Source organism: Pipistrellus kuhlii, unplaced genomic scaffold (genome assembly GCF_014108245.1).
Source record: "Pipistrellus kuhlii isolate mPipKuh1 unplaced genomic scaffold, mPipKuh1.p scaffold_m20_p_7, whole genome shotgun sequence".
Taxonomy (NCBI): Eukaryota; Metazoa; Chordata; class Mammalia; order Chiroptera; family Vespertilionidae; genus Pipistrellus; species Pipistrellus kuhlii.
In genome coordinates, this window is record NW_023425573.1 from 10,893,317 (window position 1) to 10,912,501 (window position 19,185).

General features: G+C 37.9%; 1 protein-coding gene across 3 annotated transcripts in view; it reads left to right on the forward strand.

Moving 5' to 3' along the window:
• Positions 1–19,185, forward strand: part of TRAK2 (trafficking kinesin protein 2) — a 59,479-nt gene that overhangs the window by 8,215 nt on the left and 32,079 nt on the right. The window contains exons 2-4 of one of the 3 annotated variants that reach the window (XM_045575539.1): positions 8,103–8,106; positions 9,994–9,998; positions 18,745–19,014. In XM_045575539.1, the coding sequence (XP_045431495.1) occupies positions 18,924–19,014 (91 nt within the window). In that variant the 5' untranslated portion in view covers positions 8,103–8,106; positions 9,994–9,998; positions 18,745–18,923. Of the gene's footprint in view, positions 1–8,102; positions 8,107–9,993; positions 9,999–13,398; positions 13,543–18,744; positions 19,015–19,185 lie in introns of those variants that run through there. The other 2 variants (XM_045575538.1, XM_036421553.2) reach the window with 2 other exon arrangements.

A 19,185-nucleotide genomic window follows, 5' to 3' on the forward strand; every position in this document is an offset into this window, starting at 1 on the left:
ACTTTGGACATCTAGAATAAGTCCAAACCCCTGCTTTTGAACAAGTTGTTCTTTCTGCTTGCAATTCCTGTCCCCCAGAGAGCTACCCATTAAGATCCTAAAAGCGCATGCCAAATCCACTCCAATTTATGTAAGACATAGGATTGGATTTTCACCTTAAAGGGCCTTTCTGGCTCAAAGTTTTAGTGAATCTACAATTGAAAATATGAGCCAAGCAGCTTTATTCGCCACTGAAAATGCTTAATATCTGTAGACTTTAAGAACAGAAAGACTTGTTTCTTAAAATTTTTACTTTTATACCCTTTTATGTTAAAAACCAATAGAAGAAATGAGACATGATAATATACTATTTCATGTTAATTTTGAACTCTGTTATATCATCTGTGCTAATTTTTGAACCTCTTTTGTTACCATACTGTTTAGCTGGTAAGAAATCTGAGGCATTAAAGTACATAATACATTTTAAGTGATTTAATAATGCAAAGAACTAAATTATGCATGGGTTCCAGTCATTTGTTCAGATCTGCAGTGTCCATATAAAAATGGGAAACATTTATATAATGCTTGCTACCTATTAGATATCCATCTAAATGTATACCTTATTCTCACAGAAGCACAATTGAGGTAGTTTTAAAATTATATTCATTGGCTAATAATAGAAATTTCAGGGGTACAACTTTATAATACAACATCTATACATTCTATTGTGTGCTTGCCAGCCAAAATCTAATCTTCTGTCACCTTGTATTTGACTTCCTTTACCTTCTTCGTCCTCCCTCCACTTCTTTTCTCTCCTGGTAACTGCCATTCTGTTGTCTTTATCTAGCAGTTTGTTTTGCTTGTTGCTTTTTGTTTAATATCCCATACATGAGAAGGTCTTGTGGTTCTTTGTTCTTGTTCTTTTCCATCTGACTCCCACTAGCTATAAGTGAAATGCAAATCAAAACCAAAATGAGATGCTATCTGACACCCATTAGAATGGCTGTTAACAATTAGTCAAATAAGTGTTGGAGAGGATGTGGAGAAAAGGAGCCTCATACATTGCTGATGGGAATGTAAATTGGTACAGCCACTGTGGAAAACAGTATGGAGGTTCCTCAAAGAATAGAGCTACCATATGACCCACCAATACCTGTTCAATATCTACCCCCCAAAATTGAAAACACTTATTTGTAAAGATATGTGTACCCCTGTGTTCATTGCAGCATTATTTACAGTAGCCTACACATGGAAACAGAGGGGTCAGACACTGTGCCAAGTGCTAGAGATTTCGTCTCTGCTCTTAAGAAAACAGTCTGAAGAGGGAAAGAGACAGTTGTGATAGTGTGTAACAGGATAGCAGCATACAGAGGTACTGTGGGAACACAGAGAAAGAGCACTGAAATCTTCCTAGGGTGGGGAGGCTTGGGCCAGTCTTGGAAAAACAAATGAGAATTAGCCTGGACAAAGAAAGGAGAAGGGGCTGTTATGGGCTGGATTCTGCCCCTCCAAAATTCTTGTTAAATGTTGTAACCCTGATCCCCATGACCTCAGAATGTGACCCTATCTGGAGACAGGGCCTTTAAAGAAGTGATTATGTTAAACTGAACTCGGTAAGGTAGGTCATAATCTTTCCTGGTTGATATCCTTATAAGAGAAACTTTGCACACCATAAGAGACACAGAGAAAAACCATGTGAGGACACATGGAGAAGATGGCCATCTGCAAGCCTCAGGAGAAACCAAATCTACCAGCACTTTGAACTTGGACTTCTAGCATCTAGAACTGCGAGAAAATGAATTTCTGTTATGTAAACTAACCAGTCTGTGGTATTTTGTTATGGCAGCCCTAGAAGATTAATACAGGGATGTTCTAGGCAAAGAAATGGCATACAAAAAGCCTTTTAGGTGTGGCCAGGTGATTAGGTTTTGTGGTAAAAAGTGTTGAAAGATGAAGTTGGAGACTAGGCTGGGACCATATTAGGACAATTTTGTATGAAATGCTAAGGAGTTTAATCTTTGTCTTAAGGGAATGGGATGAAGAGGATTTGTAGCAGTGCAAAAACATCAGCTCTGCATTTTAGAGCAATTTAGATTACTCTGTGGGCATTAGAGGATAGGTTAAAGGGATAAGATGGAGGCAGGGAGACCAGGTTAGGTGTCCATTGCCACAGGAAGCTGAACTAAATATTTTCTTCGAATGTCAAATATCAAACTAAAACAGTACCATTGTTAAGGAAGATTTTAAAGGGCACAGCTAACCTTTATACATAAGATTTTGGAAGAATCTGTACAGACTTTTTTGTACCTACTAATGCTATGCTTTTGACATTTGGCTTTTCATAAAGCTTTACTCAGTTATCAGAGAATTCTCATTGTTTCCCACTGTATTTATAATAATACACTTTATGGTGCTTACACTGTTCTAAGCCAAGTCCTATACTTTGATCTTAGCCAAAAGGCTGAGAAGCAATAAGCCAATCTTATGAAATATATATTACTATCTCCATTTTATACATATAGATATTGAAGTACAGAGAGGTCCAGTAACTTGCCCCTGTCACATAGCTGATAAATGGCAGTAGTAAGATTCAAACACAAGCTGTCTTCAGAGTCTGTGCTCTTAGCCATTATGCTATGCTGTTGTCTTACAGCACATGTGTCAAACACAAGGCCCGCGGGCCAAATCCATCCCGCCAGGCCTTGCAATGTGGCCCGCACCGCGCTGTCATCACTGCACTCCGCTGCGTTTCCATCACAATGACAGTTTATGACTGTTCAGTAAACCATTCGGCCCGCGATTTAGGCTGGATTTTAGATTTTGGCCCCTTCTCTGATTGAGTTCGACACCCCTACCTTACAGTATTAAGATCTTCAGCTGCCTATGAAAGGAGGAAGACAAAAGTAAGTTGGGTATGTTTTCCATAGAGAGTATACAGCTTATCAGGAGGGATAAGGAGCAATAATAAGTTGTTGTTTTTTAAAGTGTTTTAGAGAAAAGTGGAGCATTGAGAGGCAGTGATTACTAGGGCTTCTGGGAAAGCTTGGTGGAAAAACTGGCATTTGAACTGGGATGTGAGGATTGGATAGACTTTGAATATGAAGAAGAGAAAGAGGACATGAAAGTTACAAGCAATAGCATGAAAAAGTTATAGGATTGTGAGTTTCCTGATGTGTCTAGAAAACTAGAAAGTGCAGTCCTTTGTTTTGTTGGGAATATATTGTGTAGTTGGAGAAAAGAGTTTGGGGGATGGGAAAACAGGAAATGTCTGGGAAAGAGAACTCTTAGGGATTGAGGAACAAGGAAAATTGTGAGGTTTTAAGCCAAATGATTGAAGATACACTAAAAGTAATGATCTTTTAAGAGAGAATAAAAGTTCACCTAGTCCCAGCTCATCAGTAGCAAGTTCTGTCTTCACTGACTCACGGATCCCTCTGTTTCCATTTGCCTTGCTATGTGTTTGTTACAATAATTCAGGCATCCTATCTAGTAAAAGAGTAATATGCAAATTGACTATCTCTCCAACTCACAAGATGGCTGCCCCCATGTGGACACAAGATGGTTAGCAAGGGAGGGCAGTTGGGAGGGACCAGGCCTGCAAGGGAGGGCAGTTGGGGGCGATCAAGCCTGCAGGGGAAGATTGTTAGTGGTGACCAGGCTGGCAGAGGAGGGAAGTTGGAGTCAGCCAGGCCTCCAGGGAAGGGCAGTTGAGGGGGACCCAGGCCTGCATGGGAGAGCAGTTATGGGCAAACAGGCTGGCAGGGGAGCAGTTAGGCATCAATCAGGCTGGCAGGGGAGTGGTTAGGGGATGATCAGGCTGGCAGGCAGAAGCAGTTAGGGGCAATCAGGAAGGCAGGCAGGCAAGCAATTGGTTGCCAGCAGTCCTGGATGGTGAGAGGGATCCCAGATTGCAAAGGGTACCGGCTGGGCTGAGGGACTACCCCTCCTTCCTCTGCACGAATTTCATGCACCGGGCCTCTAGTAATGTGATAAAATTTCTTAATTATTTTTCTGTCTCTAATTTCTCCATTTCTGAAATTTATTCTCTATCCTGACTCCAGATTTATTTCTTAAATGTCACTTTCCATTTAGAAACTTGTTCCCAGTTGGATCAGGTTCAGATTTCTTCATCTGAGCTAGTCCAATTTAAAGCTCAAAATACTTTCCCATAATATTCTCACTTAAATTGGTCTGTACACTGCTGCCAGACTGGCTCTGCCTGCTTCTGTCTTTCCCTACCAGCTACCCCCATTTTCACTATCCAAATCTTTCCATCCTTGAGGAACTCTCTTAAATCTGACTCCTCTGTGAAGCCAGACCACTTCAGCTGGAAAAAACGCTCTCTCCCTTTGGCTATGTACAGAACAGTTCTGTCTAACACTCATAAATTTTTAATAAGTCTCCTGGTGGTATATTTATTTAGATTATTAGCTCTTAGAGATTATTAGAGCTCTTGTCAATAGATCTTTGGTTTCTTACATCTTTAATCTCCGTAGGGCAGAGACTATTATACACTACTTTTTTATTTCTTTTCAGTACTTTTAGTTTATTTCAAGAGGCATTGAAAGCTGTCTCATAAACAGCTGATTGGCCAATTGAGGTCGTTTTATTGAAATTTTTTCAATCACTGACCTGCTTTTTAGTATGTAATGTTCTGATTTTATTCCTAGCTTTACCATAGAACTCATGAAACCTTAGGCATATCCTCCTTGACCAACTCACCCTGCATTATGATTTATTTATGCTAAGAAAATGAGCATACAAAGTCTACTCATGGTATGGAGGTGGAGCTAATGAATGTTGTAAAGATGAGAGAGGTCTTGGAAGCTTGTCTGTATATATCACTGCCAGTTGTTGCCAGACTTTGAGTTCTTCCTCTTTAGAAAGCTTTCTCACAAGTCATGAAGAAGGAAGAAATAGTTCAAATAAATTAGGGTCTAATTTAAAAGCATTACACCATGTTGTGTAACAATGGAGTTGATAAATTATGCATGTTAATAGTGGAAGAATTCACCCACCAGTTCAGTTGATAGTTCAAAAACAAATATTTGAGTTGCTGCTCCTGCCATTGTATTACCATTCTGATCAGCAAGGAGGAGGAAAAGGAAAAGATAGCAGCTTCCCTCTCTCTTCCTGGAAGTAAATTGAAATAAATTGGATGCTGCATTGTAAAATAAAGGTGGCAGAGGAGACTGCTTTAGGTAAGATAGACTGGTAACTACTCCTTTAGGCTGGCTTTTCAACTGAGACCTGAGGGTGAGAAGTAGTTGCCTTGTAAAGAGCTAGAGGGAAGAGTATTCCAGGTACAGGGAACAGTTACAAAGGCCAGAGATAAGAGAGTGTGATGAGATGTGAAAGGAAATGACAAAAGGTCTGTGTCTCTGCGCTGAGTGTGAGCACAGAGCACAGTGTTGCAAGATGAGGGACAAGAAGGGGCAGACCTTGTAGACTGTGATGTGAAGGGTGGATTTTCTCTAGGTATTAGGGGACCCTTCATTTGTTTTTAAAAGGAATTTAGTCTTAAAAAACACGATTCTTGTCGCCTTATGGAGAATAAAAGATTAGCCCGGAGTTCTAATAGGAGCTTGGTTCACCTCAGGAATCTAAGAGATGATGATGGCTTGAATTAGGATGAAAGAGGAGGGAATGCAGAGAAGTGGGTAAATTTGAGAGACATATATTGGTATTAGACTTCACAGAACGTGGTAATGGGTTGGATGTGGCAAGGTGAGAAAAAGGATCTTTTCGTGGATCAGTTTAGGGGATCATGATCAGCCTTTGAGAAAATTCTTTGAAGCTCTGGAAAAAGTCTGGATTACAAGCCAGACTGGGAGTTATTAACAGAAAAGAGAGTCAACAGAGGAAAGCAGGGAGTAGTCAACAATGTTGAACCAGAGATGACATAAGGTAACAACTAAGAAAGTATGATTGAATTGGTTAGCAGGGACTACTGGTGACTGAGGGAAAGTGGTTTCAGGAAAAATCAGGTTGTAGTGGGGTTAAGGTATGAATAAGATGCGGAAAGAGAATGAGAGGAAACAGAGGACAGTAGTTTGAGGGAAATTTAGAGAAGGCAGGAATAGAGACTTTTAAGTAACAGATTTCATTATTTTTCAACCTGGTGGACATATACACATGTAGAAAAATTGAAAGGTATATTTGGAAAAATAAGTTTCTCTACCCCTTCTATCTTTCACCCAGTTCCTCTTTTAAGAGGATTGCTAATTTATATTCCCATCAGCAAGTGTGAAAGTGCATGATTGAGAATATGTTTATACTTCATTCTTAGAGTTTGGAGAGAATACTAGCTATAGATTTTGTGAATTTATTGGTGGGAGGAATAAGAGTAAGAGAACAGAGAACAGATAGGGTTTCAGAGATTAATAAGAATGGTGTGGTATAAGGTGGTCTCAGAAAAGGACGTTTACGAGGATAATGGCCAGTGGGGTAAAGACCAGGTTGATGGCCAAATTTGCAACAGCCCCATCCATGTCATTTGTAATCTTTTCAGGAGAACCCAACTACTTCTTTACATTTAATAAAACACTTGCCAACTTAGAAAATGGACTTCTCTGAAATTCATCACGTACAGAAAATTCTGGGGTCTAGGCACCAAACCTCTGCTTTCTGTTCTTACTGCTTTTAGTCATTGGCATGTTGTGTGTGGTGTTTTGGGTTATTCAGGCCAGTGGTATAAATCAAAACAAAGGGAAGTTTGTTGGTTAAGAAAGAACACTCTCTGTCCGAAGGAAGAAAGGAAGTGAAGCAGGCTGGGAGCCAACTAAAATGTCTCTGAGATGATACAGCTGTTCCTAAAGCACATAATTTAACAACTTAAAAAGACTTTTTCCCATCTATTCTCATCTTTTTAGCTAGTACTAGGCTCAGCACTGTTCTATTTTTAGTCATAAAAAAACAAAAGCCTTCAAATATTAGCTATTGTGGGTTTTTTCAGTAGATACTTTCTCATTTCTTATTTGATATGAGATTTAATTTAACTGTAATTTATAAACAGCTGCGAATACTGTTAGTGGGGAACATGATAAAACTAAGCTGTGAGCCAAAAATTCATTTGTAACTTTCCTATGAAATTGTCAGTCAGTTCTTTTTAGTAATTATAAGAAAAGTGGGTACTGTATTATTGCTATAAAAATATTGAATCCCTCTTTTAACAGCAAACTCTTATACAGAGTTATTCGTAAAGCAAAAACAATGTTTTCTTTCAAATGTTCACTATTAGCTTATGGTGTATTTTTTATTTTTTCAAGGCAATTCATTTAGTTGATGTTGGGCTGAAATGTACTAATAAGCCATTGTGTTCATTAAATTACTTCTGTAATTCAGTGTGTTGACATTTTAAATCACTAAGCTTACATTTAGGCGTGTATTGCTAGCCTCACCTGTACCAGTTGCTTTAAGTTTGGGGCATACGAACATAAGACACCTGCATCCAAGGAGCCCACAGTGACGTGAGGGAGAAAGTGAGCACATGGTCTCTGGGAGTGAGCCTTCGAAAGAGGACCCTGTCAACGCTGATTAAGGGACAAAATCACAGTGAAAAATGTTAAGGTTCTTTAAACAACATTGTCCATGTTTGTAATCTACTTTATGTTTCTCTATAACAGTTGGCAGTAAAATTCTCCCACAAGAGGAGGACTTGCACTTTTCTTGAGTTTTCTCTATGTGTGCATAAAGCAAAAACAGCCTCATGGGAGACAGTGAAGGACAGAGGTATTCATAGCCAGCCTAGGGAAAAGCACACCAGGTGAGAGGCACTGGGCACGGGACTGTGCCAGAGGAAGAGAAGAAGCCAGCTAAATCCCTAGCGCTGGAGGGATGAAAGGAGAGGTGCCGAGGAACCAGCCAAGGGCAGAAAAACAGGTCCTAAGGTTTAGTCTCAAGCAGACACTTCTGGATTCTCTGATAACCTGGTTATCTGGTTTCTCAGCTAACAGCAGATTAGAAAGGGGAGAGACACTGGCAACCTTAGTGTAGTGGTTGATTGCCTCACAGTGAGGCAGAAAACCAAATTAGAAGTAGACTTAAAATCTTAAAAAAAAAAAAGCAATGTGAGACCATTTAGAATAGGGAGAAGGAGCTCTTTAAAAGCTTTAATCTTAGAGGATAGTACTAAAGTCACTATAATACAGTAATTACTTAGTCATAGTAATGACCCTGAGTCATCGCATTCCATCAGCCTTTTCTGTCTCAGGACTTCTGCTCCCCGCAATAGCAGTTTGTTGGACTTTTTCTCATTATCATGTCTTAACTTTATTGGGAAACATCTTATTACCAGTGTTTTTAAAATAAGAAAATTGGAGTAGAGGAGAGTATTAAAGATATTGTAGTTTTTGCCACAGTGTTTTCAAACACATTTCTCTAGGGAATGTTTGCAATGTTAGTGTAACTGATGTGCTTAATTGATGTAGCCCTATATATACACACTCATATCTCTACTAAAACCCAGGAGAGGACTATGTAGATTTTTGTAAATTAGGCCAAGAAAGCCTTCAATTTTCAAATGCTCTAACAACCTCATATTTCTCATGTAGTACCATTTTTTCCCATACTACAGATTGCCTGGATGTAACTTGACTACAGATTGATTTATTCTCTTAACAGATATTTATTGAATGCATAGCATTTACAAGATATGTATTACGATATAGGTGGACTTAATTCCTTGCAACAAAATTTTATTTTGATCTTTATCCCACTTATTTTTAGCAGCTCAGAACAAGTGATAGAATTGTTCCCAATTTACAGTAATAATATATCTGTATTATTTTCTCAGTACTGTTGAACAGTTATTTAATGGCAAAATCAAATGTAGATTTGGAGTTGTCTTATTAAGAAATATAATAAACATAAAAATACAGATCATTCTGTTTCTTTGTTAAATCAGCCAACTTTGGGAGCAGATGACTCATTTTTTGCCAAAAGCACATAAGAACAAATTGGGGGATTGTGTGCCCTTTTTTTCTTTTTCAGTAATCAGTATGTATTTTTTACAAAGTGGAGAGCTAAGAGCTAAGACTGTTTTAGAAGGATCTCTGAGGCTTTTTCTTTTAAATATGTTATTGATTTGATATATATATATATATATATATATATATATATACACACACACATATATATATATATATATATACACACACACACACACATACATATATCAGTTGGCCAAACTATACACATTCACAGTCACCTACACTCCTTGTTTCTCTTCATAGTACTCAGAAATGAGAGGTCCCAGCTCTGAGTTTGATTCTTGGCTCTTTTTAACCCGTGAGCTTAAGTTTTCTGTATCTATAAAACCTTGACAGTAATGTCACATCTTGGGGTAGTTGTGAGTATGAGAGGGGATTGTGTGCATAAAGCAAAAACAGGTTCATGGAAGAAGAATGAAGTCAATGCCCTGCACATAATAGGTGCTCTGTCAGTGTTAGCTATTATTGGAAAAGACTAAATTTGGAACAGAATCAATTTCTCTATCTTGTATTTTCCATTTGAAACATAGAGCTCTTCTGTCTTTATATCAGTTGTTTACCATTATAAGCTAACCTCAGCAAACTTCTATAGTGCTGGTTCATTTGGTGTATTCTTTAGTAAAATCATGAATTTAACAAAGAGGTTTTGCTTTTTGTTCTTAGTGTCAAAAGAACTCATTTCTGCTCAGGAAGTTTCACAGGACAGTGATGTCTGCTCTTCAGTTGTTCAGGTCTAGAAACGGAAGTTTTCTCAGGGTACTCTGTTGATCAGGCCTTGAGGAAAGTATACACTAAGCAGACCCACTAAAGAATGATAAGAGGCGGAGTGTCTGCTCTATATACAGTGGAACCTTCAGTGGGCCACATGTTTTGGTTCCCATAGTATACTTTTCCCTTATAGGAAAATCTGCGTGAGAGACCAAGTTACCAGAAATTTTTTCAGTGTCTGCATTTAGAGGTGGAAGACACTTGAAGCATCAGGAACGGTATGCTAAGGGAATGGAGGGGTGGGCTGAGTTAGCAGTATGGGTTCCAAGAACCTCAGTAGATTAGAACAGAGAATGAGGGCTGAGGTTGGAGGACCAGGTGGAAAACTGTTGCCCTGGTCAGGGACAGGGAGAAGGACTTGGATAAGGCCATAGCAATAAGCTTGGCGAATAAATGGACAGTAACTACATGGAAAGCAGGGATTGAGGAGAAAAAAAATGACTTTGGCTTTTGGCCCTGCTGATCAGGTGAATTGATAATATTAGCTAATTATAATTAGTAAAGCAAGAAAAAACAGATTTAATGGGAGAAGAATAATGAGTTCAGTTTAGAATGTGATAAATTTATGGTATACGTTGATAGAGTTTCAGTTTAAAATAAAAAAAAAATGCTATTGTGGGCTAAAGATAGAGACTTGGAAGTAATTATCATATAATTAGAAATTAAGACCTTTGAAGTAGATGAGATTTCTGAGGAGAGAAAAGAGAGGGCCATGTTAAAATCCTAAAGAACTGGGGATACCAGCAATAAAGGCAGGTGGAGGAATAGAGTTACTAAATTTCCTTAGCCACCTAGTTACAGACCCAGCTAGCTCATTTGCCAATCTTAATTGTCTCCTGAGTTGCAGACAAGAGAATTTTTATCTGTTTTTATTTGGTTCCTGAATCTCATTGGCAAACCAAAATCATCTACTACTTGCCACTTCTCCCTCAAAAGGTAACCTTATCGTGGAGTCGTGGAATTGATCATGACAAGTGGTTTGGAAAACAGTGAATCTTATGTCCAAACCATAATATAATTTCAACATTTTTTGCCTAGTAGAATTACATTACTAAAAGGGTTATACATCTTAGGTATGCAGGATTCTAGACTCATTCTAGAATTATATATGTTTACACGTTTGTTTATATAATAAATATTCTACCCTGGCATCACTCCATTTTAAGTTACACCCTGTTTCTGGCCACTTAAGATTGCATGTCCTGGAGCCACTGATTATTTTGTTGATCTGAAGAACTATATTGCCTACAGCTTTTCTTTTGGCACCTTTCAGAAACGTCTACTTCGGGATGTAAAAAATACCATGATTTAGGGTATAAGCCAGAGGTCAGCAAATTATATCCTGTGGGCCAAATCCAGCCAATTCTGTAAGCTAAGAATGTTTTTTTTCATTTTTAAAGGATTGAAAAAAAAAGGGGAGGGTGGACAGTAGAAGCCTTATATGGCTGCAAAGTCTTAAATATTAACTAACCATTTTTTAAAAAAAAAGTTTGCTAAACCCTTGTTGTATGGATTCTTGAGTTTTTAAATGGATGAATCACCTGTTCATTTTTAGAAAGTCCCTAATGGAAACTATCAGTGATTATATAATTGTATATTCTGAATATTGTGTAATTCAGAAATGAATTACTTTAAAATGATTGCATATATTGATTATAAGTTGACATGGAAAGATAACTTAGTAGACTGCTAAACAGCACGTTAGTATTCTACTTCCCACTGAAAGCTGGTAAGAGATTATAATTAGCTTTCATTTATTCTTCATTTTTTTATCTGCCATATTATACTGCCTGAGTTTTTTTTTTTAATGAACATATTACTTTATCTGTTTATAGTAAGAAACAGTGGTGTTGTGTTTGTGTTTTGAAGAGAGAAACTGAATGGAAATTTCCAGTATAGCTTGTGACTGATTTTCATCTGATGAGAATCAGAGGTTTGTTTATTTAAGGAATGTATATTATATGTACCACTTTCAAACTCTTGTCATCTTTGAATCTAAAACACTTTCCTTCAAAGCTTTTATCAGATAACAAAACACCTGAAAATGTTAACACTGAGGCTTCATCACACTTGTTTGTTTGTTTATTGTCATTTATTTATTTATTTATTGCCATTTCCTTAATTGAAATCTAATTATACTGCTTTAGAGCACTTGGTAGTAATATAAAAGCAACATGTATTTTTAAGAAATTTTCAGGAACTGTGTCCACACAGTTTGCATTGCCAAGATTGCTAGTTCTGCATAGATTGTCTCCAGCAAATGTTATTGTATCCAGGTTCATGTTCAGACTTTATGGATTGAAGAGATGCAATAATAATTATATGGCAAGTAACTTACTAAAAGAACAGTAGGATTTCCATAGGTTTTAAGAATTTCTCTTTTATTCCCACGCCTTGCTCCAAATTCTTATTTTCTTTCCCCTAAGGCAAGCATTTTCATATGTTTATAAATATAATGCAGAAAAAAATGAATTAATGTAAATGGCATTGTGGTGTCTCTCATTTTGCTTCTTGCATTATTCGCTCAGCACTGTACTTGCAGTGCTATGGTGCTCTGTAGTATGTATCCACCACATTTTGCCTATCTACTCTCCTGCCCTCACCTTACTGTCACAAACAGCAGCGCAGGAGATAATCTCAGACAGTCTCTTTATGGGCTGCTAAGGGAATTTCTCTGGGATACATAAACCCAGGAGCACAATTGCTGAGTCTTAAGATATGTATGTACTTAGTTTGATTGTCTAGTGGCTGATGGTTTCTTTGAATGGTTGCACTGGTCTGCATTCCCACCAAGGGCTTTTTATTTGGGGACATTTTTATAAGTTTTTCTAAGACCAATAGTTTAGTGACAAGAAAGGATTACCATAGGTAAGAATAACTGTTAGAACTTCCAAATTATTGCTAAGTGGCAGCTCCAGATAAGATATATAGCTATGCTTTTTATAAGCTCGAGTGCTCTTTGAGAGTTAACTTAATAATGTGGAAAAGTAGGAGCTGATCTTGTAATTTATAAACTTTCTAAATTAGCAGAGGGACAAAGTATGCTTGAGACCAAGGGATTCAGCTCTGCCGATCACCAACAAATGGTCATTTTCAACTCTGCCTTTATTGTTATTGATAGTATGTTTATTTTATATACTATGTGTAGTTCTGAACTATTTTATAAATATTATAAACATTATTTTCTCTCTAAAAGCAGAGCTATGATAGAGAGAGAAAAAATCCAATGCCTGCTTTATACAAAAGTAGACAAAGTGAAAGTGGGGAAATTATACATGTTAAATGAATGATTGGACATAGAATGATTAGGAAGAACAGTCCACAGTGTGTGAGACATATACACTATGTGTCTTTGCAGTTGACAACCGGCCAATGATGAAGAAATGTGAATGTTTGAAATGTTTTAAAGGATCATAATTAAAGTGGGATGTCTATTTAGTTAAAGGTTGATGCAGGTTAAAATTAGGCAATCAGGAAGCTAAAGGCTAAGCATGGTGAATGGAAGTGCAACTGTGGAAATTTATCAAAAACCACAGATGGCACCATGGGTTCAAGGCCTTTCCTAATCTGCAGGTGCGGATTCCTCAGCTGCCAGAAGTTCCCTCCCTCCTCCTGTTGGTAGAGATTGTGGCAGGGAGGGGTTGCCCATCTCATAATGTTCATTTTAAACATAACAGGGCAGGGTTTCTTTAATGTTCAAAATATCAGCTAGGAGGAAATGTGGACCCTGTAAGCCTAAATTTCACTCATAGTTTTGACTTTTAAACTAAGTGGATTTAACTACCTTTTGGAATCCAACCTGTTTGTAAGTAGAACTGCCTCCATATATTTCATATTCTGAAAACGCTACTGATCTTTAAATTGAATGGCACTAAGAAAGAGGGACAAAGTATTTGCTGGACACAAATCCTGTTTCCTCAGGCGAGCTTTACAGTTGCTGGTAGAATGAAGCCAGTGCGGTGCACTGTAGCACACAGTGCCTGGACTGGGTGCGGGTGTGTGGTCTCTGCCTTCCTCAGCTCTGCTGCTCTGACCAGGTGGGATTTTGGTAAGGGACCCCCTTCCCTCCCAAACCCTGGTTTTCTTTCAGCTCCTAGCACTGAAGTCATCAAAGAGTCTTTTGTGGTTCAGTGTCTGGTTTTAAAATGATTGTGGTGTGTGTGGTTTTTTACATCTTTGATGTAACCAGATAAATTAAAATTAGTGAGTCTGTCAAAATCTATTATTTAATGTAAGTACAATGTACACTTATTTTTTAAGTTACACAATTGATGCTTTGTCTGGATTAGGCCTGCCACTGCCTGAAAAAGCTGCCGCTGGAGCTGGTGATGGGCACTGTTACTACTGACTGGTCAACAGCTACCATGTATCTTACATTATCCCCAAAGTATTATTGGTACAATAAAAAATTTAAATATATTTCTACTTTAAGAGTTCGTTAAATCATTATATTTACTACACTTCTGTCTGCACTTCTGTCAAAAGGAAGTTTCCAGAATTTATTTTAGCCTTTCTCTGAGGCTGTTCTGACTGGAGTATCCTGTGTTAAGGAAGTAGTAGTATTTTTTGAAGGCACAGAGCCTATATTTAGGCACTCATTGTTGACTGTTAGTTTCCATGGCTAGGCTAAACTAAGTCAGTTACCATGTTGTTTTCTGCCAGCAATATTTATATCAATGTCATGTTTTGCTTGTTCTTTTTTAAGTCTCCTTCTTATCAAAAGGAGGCATTTAGCTATTTTATTTTCTCCTCAATGTGCATGAATTACAAAAGCTGGTTTCTTGGTAATAATGCATATGCTTGATTGATTGTTTTATAAAAAAAGCAACAAAGTTGTTCCTAAAAAGTGTGAGCAGAGATCCAGGATAGAGAGTAGAACTTAGAATATGTGTATGCAAACTAGGCAGGGCACTTGAAAGGGTGTTGTTTGGCTTGCCAAAGTTCAGTTTTCACTGCATTTAGGACTCTGATTTTGCATGCTTTCTCTTTATTCAAGCATCAGAGAAGTAGAAAGAAAAAAGGATTAATGGCACTAAATATCAGAAGGCAGGAAGTAAATGTGACTTTTGATGTTGAGGAAAGATGGCATTAAGCAGTCAGAAATGGGGTTTACATTGTGCTTAACTCCATGTAAGATACAGAACTAACAATGATGACAAGTAGTATTAACTGGTGCTAATAGAACTAATAACTAATACATGCATCATATTTATGTATTCTAAAGCATTGTTTTTAGAGCTTTACATGTTTAACTCATGAAATTCCCCCTTGGACCCTAAGGTAAGTGCTATTTTTTTCCTCTCTCAACTCACTTAATCCCCATAACAACCTCATTAAGTAGATGCTGTTATTAGACCCTTTTTATAGATGAAGAAATGAGGTTAAGTAATTTATCCAAGATCAGTACAGCTAGTAAGTGAAGCTGGAGTTCAGATATAGGCAGTCTAGTTCCAAAATTTATGTTCTTAACTACTGTGGTAGAATAAGTAATGGCCCTCAAAGATACCCAGATCCTATTGCCTGGAACCTGTGACTATATCTTATACTAGGCCTGGTACACAAATTCATGCACTGGTGGGCTCCAGCCGGCCCACCCTGGTGGGGCTGATCGGGGGCGTGGCTGGCCGGGACAAAAGGTCATGGTTCTGGGTTCTGGTCATTCTGCCTTTCAGTCACTGGGCTTTTGTTATATAGGATGGTTAACACGTTAAGCACCATGTGGGTCACCGGTGACTGACACTGAACTTTCTGTTTGGACCTTGTCAGTTTCCAGCCACCAGCATATTGGTGAAATCAGATATCACGGGCTAAACGGAAAGAAAGACAAAACAGACTTGATGCTTAATGTGTTAAAGAGATTTTGCAGAAGAGACCAAATTAAGGATTTAGGAGATGAGGATATTATCCTGGATTATTCCACTCCATTTAAATGTAGTCACAGTTGCCCTTGTAAGAGGAAGGTAGAGGGAGACTTGGCAGAAGGTGGTGATGTGACATAGAAACAGATTTGAAGACAGAGGAAGGGGCTGTAAGCCAAGGAATGTAGCTCTAAAAGCTAAAAAAGACAAGGATTCTCCCCTGGAGCTTCCAGAGGAAGCACAGCCTTGATTCTGGTCCATTGAAATCATTTCATCCTTTGACCTCCAACAGTGTAAGATAATAAATTGACTTTGTTTTAAGCCACTAATTTTGTTTCAGTAGTACAGGAAACTAATACAACCACTGTACTATGGATAATGGTACCAGTTATAGTTAAGACATTATAAGCAGCCCTTCTGCTCAATCCATGAAGAAATAATCTCCCTTAATAGCCCTGTTTTATGACACTTGTCTCTTTATAGCATATTTTCTCAGCTCTTATCTCTTTATGAAGATTATTCAGCTGTAATCTTTAGACTACATCTGTTCTGTACACAAACAGGGTAGCCATTCTGGCCTTAGAGTTGGCTGTTGAGCCAAAAACTTAAGAAATATTAGGGAGTCCCCTTTAGGGACACCCTTGCCCAGATGGAGTTTGTATCTTCTTCCAATAACTTCTACATTTTTTATTAAAGTAAAAAAAGAGTAAATATTAGGCTGAAGACATCATCTTTTCTTCAGGCCCAAGCGAAAGGCGGAAACTAAAGGGAACAAGCGTTTTAGTCTTCATACCTGACCCTCCCCATATAGAGTAGTTAGTGTTGATGATGAGAAACTGTTAGATAATCTCCTGAGTCAGAAAACCAGGCTTGAAAATTCAGGCTTGTCTAATGCCAAGTTAGAGACATTATTCTGTACTCACTGTTGCCACTCCAAACTAGACCTACTGAAGAGCTCGGATCTAGACTAGAGCATGTCCAACGGGTTTATTTAGTACTAAAGCGTCACCAGGAAGAGCACGTCATTTCCGTCATTTCCAAATCATCCCTGACTTGCTCCACAGTCTGCAGGTTGGGCAGGTTCTTGGATTGTCCTGGAGGTCTGGATTCCTCCTGCATGACTCGGGAGGTGGACTTAGTTCTGTGTTCAACTTGGTTTTTTCTATTCTTGTTTTCGAGAGTTAAGACCAAACCCTTAACAAAACCCCAAAACTAGGGATCAAACCCACAGCCTTGGCGTATTGGGTCAATGTTCTAATCAACGAGGCTACTGGCCAGGGCATCTCACTTATATGTGGAATCTAATGAACACAATAAACTGATGAACAAAATAGAACCTGAGGCATGGATACATGAAAGACTGACAAAGGTCAGAGGGGAGGAGGGATGAGGGGGACTGGATGAAAGAAGCAAAGAGATTAGCCAAAGAATATAAAACATAACCCATGGACACAGACAGCAGTGTGGTGATAGCTAGAGGGAGGGGGTGGGGCTGGATGGAGGCGAGTAAATGAGGGCTCACATCGAGGACATCTGTAATAGTACCAACAATTTAAAAAAGAAGCATTTATTTTCTAATATATATTTTTTTTATTTCAGAGAGGAAGGGAGAGAGAAACATCAATGATGAGAGAGAATCTCTGATTGGTTGCCTCCTGCACACCCCCTACTAAGGATCAAGCCTGCAACCCAAGCATGTGCCCTTGACTGGAATCAAACCAGGGACCCTTCAGTCTATTGGCTGATGCTCTATCCACTGAGCCATACTGGCTAGGTCAAGAAGCAATTCTTTAGAGCAAAGATCTGGAATCCATAAAGTTGAAACTTTAGGATTTTTGTGTGGGGTATTCCTGTGTTATATATATAAAAGAAAAAAATTTAAAACAAACAAAAAATAGGAATGGTAATGTAAATATAAGATTAAACCAGCTGACATGTAACAGTGTTCAGCAGAGGGTCTCAAGGTTAAATTTCAGAATGATTTTTGGTTAAAATATGACTAAGAACCACAGTTCTATTTAAGAACCAATTTGGACCAGTATAAAAGACAGTTGGCCTTCATCCTTTCCCATTTCATCCTTCTCCCTTTCTCCTTCCTATCTCTTCTTCACAAGCAAATTTGTGACATTACTTTTTTTTTACAATGCTTTCTTAGAAATTGAAAATAATTTTGATATACTTGTAAGTATAAAAAGTAGAAGTCTATTCTTTATTTAGTTTATTGGAATTCTTCTAGAAGTAGTGATATAATTGCAAGTATCCAAATGTAGGGGGGGAACCCTGGTTAAGAAGTTGATGTAGGAAATAACTGATTTAGACAGATGGTTATTTGATGCCTGAATAACATTACTATTAAATCAGGGATTGGCACACTTTTTCTACAAAGGGTCAGATAGTAAATATTCTACAAAGCATATGACAAAGTATTATCTGGCCCAGAATGTCAGCAGTGCCACGGTTGAGAAACACAGTTATATATTATTCCTTTTTATTTCCTTTGTTCGTTTATTATCTGTAATTCTTAAGTCATTTTATTGGTTGCTTTAGGATTTATAGTATATATCTTTAACTTATCACAGTTTGCCTTTAAGCAATATGTTACTATTTCCACATAATATAAAATCTTTACAACAGTATATTTCCATTTTTCTCCTTCAGGCCTTTGTACTATTGTTGTAGCACATTTTACATCTACATATGTTATAGATCCCCCTAATATGTTATTATTTTACTTTAAACAGTCAAATTTTTAAAATTTTTAAATAGTTTTATTGACTATAATTAACATATTTCAAGTGTACAATGTGGTAAGTTTTGACATAAGTAAACACTTGTGGAACCATCACCACAACCAAAATAATGAATGTATGCATCATCTCCAAAATGTTTCCCCTGCCCCTTGGTAATCCCTCCTACAAACCCAGGCAGTCACTGATCTGCTAGAATTTTATACAAATGGAATTATAAACTATGTACTCTTTTTCTGTCTGACTTCTCTCATCCGGCGTAATTATTTTGAGATGTATCCACGTTGTAGGCATCATTAAGAAAGCATTCTTAATGCCAGACATTGCATTGCAGGTAATTGGACTGCTATTATTAGCGAGTGTGCTGAATTTCAAAGTCATTTGTTGTGTTCTTTGTTTTAGGTCATGACTGTCAAGGTATGATAATCACCTGAGAGCACACATCGCTGCAGATGTCATTTGTCCTTCAGGAACTAGCCATACAACCGATCCTTTTTTTTTATTGAATGGCTTGATGGATTTCCTTTACTCTAATTCATACCAAAGCTGTCCTTCTCAACCAAAGCAAGAAAGGATCCTGCATGAATCAATCCCAGAATGCCATTTTTACATCACCAATGGGTGAAGAAAACCTCATGAATAACAACCACAAAGACTCGGAGAGCATCACTGGTGAGTCCAGTTTAATAAATATCAAAGAGTGTTGCTTACAAGATAAATGCAAATGCCTTCATCCAGTGTATAAGATCACTATAATGAATCGGAGGACTGAATTAATGCTTTCATCCCAGAGTCTCCTATTATAAATATTATCAAAATCTGCCTTATGTGCCTTCCATTATC